A 7,786-nucleotide genomic window follows, 5' to 3' on the forward strand; every position below is an offset into this window, starting at 1 on the left:
ACTGGCCCCTGAGTTTCATGGCAGTTTTTATTCTTTTGTTACAGAGATTGAGGGATGAAAGAGGGTTAATTGATGGGGAATTTAATTCTCCGTCGCCCTGCCATTTTTTCATCCCTTAATCTCTGTAACAAAAAAATACAAACTACGACAAAGTCATGGGCCAGTGAGAAAAATAATAGTTTCGCGGCGCATAGTGACTCCCGGTAATTAAAAATTCACCTCTCCCCTCCTAATTGAGATTAAGGGATGAAAAAAGGGCAATTCGACGGAGAATTAAATTCCCCATCAATTAACCCTCTTTCATCCCTTAATCTCAATTAGGAGGGGAGAGGTGAATTTTTAATTACCGGGAGTCACTGTGCGCGGCGAAACTATTATTTTTTTCACTGGCCCCTGACTTTCATGGCAGTTTTTATTTTGTTACAGAGATTGAGGGATGAAAGAGGGTTAATTGATGGAGAATTTAATTCTCCGTCGAACTGCCCTTTTTTCCTCCCTTAATCTCAATTAGGAGGGGAGAGGTGAATTTTTAATTCGCGGGCGAATGGTGAAAAGTCAGTGTGCGCCGCGAAAAAATTATTTTTCTTACTGGCCCCTGACTTTCATGGCAGTTTTTAATTTCTTGTGACAAAGATTAAAGGATGAAAGACGGTTAATTAATGAAAAATTTAATTCTTCGTCGAACTGCTCTTTTTTCCTCCCTTAATCTCAATTAGGAGGGGAGAAGTGAATTTTTAATTCGCGAGCGAATGGTGAAAAGTCACTGTGCGCCGAGAAGAAAATTATTTTTCTCACTGGCTTATGACTTTGTCGTAGTTTGTATTTTTTTGTTACCGAGATTAAGGGATGCAACGGGGATCGATTGATGGGGAATTTAATTCTCCGTCACACCCTCTGTGTTTCATTCCTTAATATTAATTAGCCAGCAAATGAATCACCTGAAAAACATTAAGAACATGTTGAGGACGAAGAGGACGGGACTGCTATACATATACTGCCGAGTTACCTGCACAGGCAGTTCGCCCAGCAGTCAGATTCGACCGTGGCGGCATCCCTCCGTTGGGGTCGAACTATTTTTGGCTTGGGGTCAGTCCAACCCCGAGATCTGAGCCTCTACTTTAGTCAATCCTCTTTGGGTGACACCGAGTGCGCCTCTCACTCGGTGCAGTACGCGTGACATCCCAGAGCGGACACTTCGAAGGGATAACCAACTAAGAGGGCGTCACCTTCAACAATTAGTATTCCGTTATTTCTCACAATTTATTATTCCATTACTGAATACAATATTTTCTTGCTTTTCAACCTTATTAGCGAATAATTTATTTAGTTCTAATGTATATCGTATTATTATTTATTTTTAAATCTATCCACATTTGTTTCATTGGGTCCAGCGTCTAGTAAAACTCGGAAGAGGATTCGGCGAGCCGCGGACATTCCGCAAATGACAGCGACTCGTCCGCTAAATTCAGCGACATGCTCGAGCGGAAGGCGCCAAAATTCGAACATTGCTTTGTTTATCATGAACATCAGTAGCCATTTCCTGCCAAAACCCCAAATTTTCAGCATAATTGAGTATGAGTCGCTGTCATTTGCGGGGACTGTCCGCTAAAGTCAGCGAGACACACCTAACCGAAAGGCGCTAAAATTTGAAAATTGGATAATTCATCAATATAAGTTCAATAATTGGATCCAAATTCAATGAAACATTATAGACAGCGGAGTACATATTCAACTATGCTGAAAATTTGGGGTTTTAGGAGGAAATGTATCATGTACTGATGCTCATGATAAACAAAGCAATGTTCGAATTTTGGCGCCTTCCGCTGAATTTAGCGGACGAGTCGCTGTCATTTGTGGACTGTCCGCTACGAGTGAAAACCCACCCTAACCAAACAAGTCCCAGAGATGTTAGACAATTGATGTGAAAACTTGTCTTCGGCTGATACGCTACCGCGTATCTCGATTAAATACTTTTATATGTCGTTAGGCCCGAAAAAACCGCGATTCTAACCTCGCTTCGCTCGGTTAGATCGCGGTTTTCGGGTCCAACGACATAAAATATCGTATGCCACGCGGCGATAAAAGCATTATCTGGCGAATATGATTATAATTGAAAATCTCGCCTTCGGCTCGGATTATAATGCCACATTCGCCAGATAATGCTTTTATCGTCTGGTGACATAATATACTATTTCGTGTCACGGAACCTGAAATAGTATATTACATGCGCGAGCCTAGGTAAACAGGTCACCGTCCCCCACGTGCTTGCCATCTTGCACGTGAGGGACCCCAAGCAGCACAGTTCTGGAGGGTATCTGCAAGTATACCAAAAAGGCTGTCTAATGTCTGTCCAAAAAGGTAACTTGTGTCTAGAAATTACCTAGAAGTTAACTAAAAGTTATCGTGTGACTGCAAGATACCTTTTGGACGGACATTAGTCTACCTTTTTGGTATACTTTCAGATATCTTTCGCAAGGTTTGCTACTTGGGACGGTGATCTGTTTTAAAAAGCTCGGGCATGTAATGTACTATTCCCTTCAGTGCCTCTCACCGACTTTGCCTGCCCTCTCTTTAGTCCCCACACACCGTAGCCTCACGTCGAGGGAACCTAGCGAATCAGTGCTCACCCAGATGTCTACAGAAAGCGAATTAAACAAAGTGCAGAATTCAAGCAGCGGGATAACCTCACAGTGAGTACCTGCTCAACAGCTAATATGCTCTGATCTCAATTACCCTGTATAATTCTGCATAACATACATCAAGGATATTTGCAGAGAATCGCCTGTTTATTGGAATGAATTTTCGAGAAATCATATTTTTTAATTTGTTGCATAAGTAATCCTGTCTTAGGTGCAGTTTCAGTTAAATTTTCCGCAGATAAATTTTTTCATTTCATAAGAAGACTGTCATTTACTGGGATAGAATAATATTACTTCCAATCCTGTTTATAAACTTGTCTCTACAACACTGATATCTTTCGATTTGAATGTCACCGGACTCGTGTTGTTTGTTGAAATGCTTTCCCTTAGATTACAAGACGACTTCCCCATTTCGTTGTAGTTTTATTCTCACAGAAGTATTATCCCACAACAAAATCGATGAAGTGGGAGAGAAATGGTCATCATTTTCCATGTTCTTGGGAAATATTTTGAAATTTATCCATTTAATTATTTGACAATGTAAACAAGTGATATTCTATGTCAATTTAAGGATGTGTGTCCAAAAACGCAAGCACTCAAAAAATTCTTGATTTTTTTAACAAATGGGTGAAGTTTACATCTCCGTCTTGTGGATAAAAATTTCAATTTACCAACCTGAATTGATTATTCAGAAATTAAATCGACAATATGCACCAAATGTGGCCGTTAAATTTACAGCAGGCTGGATAGGGCTAAAAGTTTTAAACAATTGCCTTATTTTTCTGGGTTTCACCAAATTTTTCCTTGGTCATTGGATTTAGTACACACTTGCACATTGCCCTCTATTTTTATTTTTATTTTCGGAGTCTTCCAATAGGTCAATTATCAATTTGTTAATAAATCCCGTAAGAGTCCGTGCATAAGAAAAATATTGTTCATTCAATTTCATCCAAGCTACTGCAACTCATTATTTTTAATCATTAGATATGTTGGTTTCATGTGTTCCCTCATCAATTTGAAAAATTAAAGAATTTTCCTCGAACATAAGAAAATTTAATTTTTGGAAAATGGAAAAAAATCCTTAATCCGTTACTTGGAGTCGTGTCACATCCAGCTGACCTTGATCACCCTCGTAAATTAAAACTTCACAAATATTACTTTGAAAAATAAAAAAATTGAGTCTTTTGAAAACTGATCTCAAAGCAGGCAGTGTCCAACTTCGAAATATCTTTATAACGATAAGCCCTTCATTTGAGATTGCGATTGTATATTTTTTTAAATCAAATCGCCCTCTTCTGAGATATCATTAAGACTATTTTGTCCGAAATTTCTATTTATGTTAATGTTAGGTATGGCAAGAGCAATCAACTTCGATACGATAGTCGTAATACTTAATTAGTGTACACGCGTGAAAAAATACAATAGAAAACCTAGCGAATTCTCTAGAAAATTCACTTTGTATTTGTGTAAAAATTCTACTTATATTTCGCGTTGATACTATTGCATATTTGATCAGAAAAAGTCAATACATTTTGAATTTATGTTCAAATTTTCTCTGCAGATTTTTTCTATTAGAATTATTGGGTTCAAATTATTGGGTTCAAGTTTTTTCTGCTGGATTTTGTTTTGCTTTGCATTATAGAATCCGAGTGGAAGAAACTTGGCAAATTATTGCCCAAGCCTTCTTAAGAAAAAATTTGACGAGAAAAATTCAAACAGAAATCCGAAATCTATTCCAATATGTGTATCGTATAATTAGAATGCGAGGAGTACAATTTCTGCAGGCAACTTTCGACAAAAAGTGAAAGAACTTCCTTGTGTGGAAAAGATCAATGAAAATGGCGACATGAGAAACTAACATAGGCGGCAGAGAACTGAGACCGAGCATTTGCATTTGTTATATAGTAGGAAATCATAAAATTGATTCTTTCATTTGCTTTAATTATTTTTGTAGAATTAAATGAGAATTAATCGAGTTGAAAACGTCAATATCGCGGAAAATCGAATCGACAAAGTGGGCCCTTTTCATACGGCCGCACATATACAGAATTACTATATTTGGGTATTTTAATAGTATTTTACCTAACGAGTTGGTAGAGGTTTACAATCTGAGTCAAATGCGAGTGCTGCAATCACTCGTTAAAACCGTCATTTACCACGAGGTATGTAAAACTGTTTGTCGTGCAATGACTGCAAACACGTGGAGCGTGTGTAAAGTGCCGGTTGACAGGCTCGCATGCTACAAATTTATTTTTCCTCGTTAGACACCACGGCTAAATTAGAGTATATACATATGTTTATGCTATTTTACCACGCGGACTCTTCCACCTGGATCTCCTCAAAGACACCCATAAACTCTTAAACATTACAGATTCATCCTCGCAACAAAACCCGAATGAAAAATTGCCAAACATCCTTGAACAATGGCAACTCTCGAAGCTAAAGTCATAAGTGATTTCTACAAGTACCGTACTGATTACGACGGTTACACCGTTTACTTCGAAAATACCAAGCATTACACGAAGAAGGAGGTGCGCAGAATCTTCACAAAGTATGGGGCTGTGAGGAAAGTTGCTCAAAGTGAAGTATACCTCTGCAGTCACTGTTTTGTGGCATTCGTCTACGAGGAAGATGCGAGAAAATGCATCGAGGCGATGAACAATACTGGAGATATTCAGCTCTTGACGATCACCCGTGGAAGAATACGACCCCCTCATCTGTTGGACAAACATCGAGGAAGACCAGCGAATAATCCTAATGCTATTCCGGTTGGGATGAAGATTGTGAAGAAGGATGGTGATAACTGTAGAGGGAAGAGGAGGCCAATTAATGGACAAAGCGATCCCAAAGTGAACCCTAAAGTCGGCAAAAACGCTGATAAAACCAGTGATGAGACCTCCACTGGACATATAAGGCCTCTGGAGACCATTACGAGAGAAGACATTCGTCTTGAGGGAAATCTCGACTGCAATGCCAATATTATGGACAAATTCGTTCAGGTATCTTCAGAATTCTCCGACCTTCGGCAGGAGCTGCGCAAAGAAGTGATCATTTTCTTGAAGCAGCTCTTAGGGGACCTTCCCCAGGTAATTCAGAAAGTGACGACGGCTAATTCCCCTGGGCAACTCGGGAAATCATTTTATGTTCCTCTGAAGTCTCGAATCCCCTGGAGAATGATCCGCAGTGTTAGGGTTGAAGAGGTACAGGCGTTTCCGGTTGTCATTGCAAATATTCACGAGATATGCAATGTAGAGTTCATAATGGAGCTGTTAGGGATGTATGAACCAATGTTCGGGTCGAAGATGAAGACTATTCCGGGGACTTTGCTGCGGTACTGCTGGGTCTATTTCAAAAGTACAAAGACTGCGGAGGCAGTGGAGAGGGGTTTCGATAATGGAAAAATCTGTGGAAATTGTCTTGTGGTAAGGAGAGTGTGGGTGTTGGGAGAGGATTGATTCAGAGGGAAGGGGTCTGAATTTTTGGGGTTCATGAGGGCAGGAGGGATTTGTGAGAAATTTTGGCAGCTAGACAGAAGGTCTTCCGATGATACGGAGGAGAAGGGCTCATTTGCAAGGTGATTGCCTGATCAGTGCCCTCACTGATGTAATGTGGATTTTTCGCGATTTTTAGGGAGTTTTTGTCAGCTAGAGACAGGTCTTTTCCTCATTCCTGCTATCATTGCTCTTTTGAGATGGAATAGCATACATATGTATTCACTCATGTCAAAGATAATTTTTAAATTACCACAAAATTTTTTAAAATTGAGAAAAGTTTTATAAGAAAATCGCTATTGATGATCTGTGAAAAGAATACTCGTTAGTCGGATTACTGCGTGGCTATGAAGTTGTAACATGGCGCCTCTAGTAATTTCGTATATCTTTGGTGAATGAGGATTTTAGAGAAAAGAGGTAAAAATCATTATTAGTGAGAAATATCGACTACTATATGAGAAATATCTTGGTAATTCCTTAGAAATCAATGATTAGAGAGCTAATTGCTTAATTTCAAATATGGAAAATGAAATATTTGATAATTAGACATTCACTTAAGAATCAGCTCCTTGAGGGTGAAATGGCACAAGACCTTTCTCTGTAGCCACGAAAATTCTCTGAAAAAAATTTCATCTATGTATGAAACTACCCATTAGCCAAATAATAGCATAATCACGTTCTATTAGTCCTCTGTTGAGTTGAGGGTGTGTAATAACACACCTTTCACATATTGTTTTACTTTGGTTTTCACGAGATTTGTTTGTCTGTTTTGAGTTTTATTTTTTCATGAATTCAGAATTTATTTTTTCAAATAGATTGTCATTGTAATGGTTGACAGGTACGTTCGGGATCTGAATTATTGGGGAAGAATTAGCTTAATTCAACGATTTGGCTCTATTATAATTATTGAAAATGTCCCATTTCCGGTATCTTATACATAATAAAAAAGTGAAGAAAAAATGAAATGAATCAGCATCATTGATATAGAAGTCATCATGGCACGAGTATTTCATTGTTTGTAATCCATGAATACTTATCAAATCCACGGCTTGGTGAATAGCACATGAAATCCACGAGTGAAAAAAAGTCGTTTGGAAGCTGATAGGAAGATGTCTAGTATTTTAAACAGTATGGACTTGATGATTAAGTTATCTTTTCGTACGTTTGATATGATAAATATTTTTATTTTAACAATTTATAATGGAAATGATTGTCGCATAACTGGATGAAATTTGAAGAGTGTATCGTATCGGTTATTGTTCTGCTATAGGATGAGTAAACAAAAAAAATTGGGTTGAAATTATACTTTTACGTTTGATATAATTATAAAGATATTCTTCCGTTATTTTTTTACATAAGAAAAGCGTTGTACAATCCGTGAATAAACGATTTCATACAGAAGGGTTCATGAAGTACTCCAGTTATTTTATATCACGAATTATGATGAAATTGGTGTTAAAGTCACACGATTGTCACAATGATTCTATTGTTCTTACCTTTGTCCTTGTAATTTAGTAATTAACGGAGAAAGGGTCACAAGGAATATTTAGGAATAATTAGGAGTTCTCGAAATAACCAAAAGATTTGTTTGGGTTCCAATAATTTTCATGTATAATTTAAATCAGCTAGTATGAAAAGTTACAGGAATTGTTACAT

At 37.9% G+C, this 7,786-nt stretch overlaps 1 protein-coding gene across 3 annotated transcripts; it reads left to right on the plus strand.

Moving 5' to 3' along the window:
* Nucleotides 1–1,172: 1,172 nt before the first annotated feature.
* On the plus strand, nucleotides 1,173–7,501 carry LOC107035929. Of its 3 annotated transcripts, none has more exons than XM_015253579.1 (3): nucleotides 1,173–1,238; nucleotides 2,576–2,690; nucleotides 5,011–7,501. In XM_015253579.1, the coding sequence occupies exon 3, from the start codon at nucleotides 5,063–5,065 to the stop codon at nucleotides 6,092–6,094; it is 1,032 nt and encodes a 343-aa protein (XP_015109065.1). In that variant the 5' UTR covers nucleotides 1,173–1,238; nucleotides 2,576–2,690; nucleotides 5,011–5,062; the 3' UTR covers nucleotides 6,095–7,501. The 3 variants fall into 3 exon arrangements, with proteins under 3 accessions (XP_015109065.1, XP_015109066.1, XP_015109067.1); XM_015253580.1 differs by lacking the exon at nucleotides 1,173–1,238 and adding an exon at nucleotides 2,046–2,063; XM_015253581.1 differs by lacking the exon at nucleotides 1,173–1,238 and adding an exon at nucleotides 2,218–2,238.
* The last annotated feature ends 285 nt before the right edge of the window (nucleotides 7,502–7,786 follow it).

The sequence above is a fragment of the Diachasma alloeum genome, unplaced genomic scaffold (assembly GCF_001412515.2).
Source record: "Diachasma alloeum isolate Michigan unplaced genomic scaffold, Dall2.0 Dall_scaffold_00202, whole genome shotgun sequence".
In the NCBI taxonomy this organism is placed as follows: Eukaryota; Metazoa; Arthropoda; class Insecta; order Hymenoptera; family Braconidae; genus Diachasma; species Diachasma alloeum.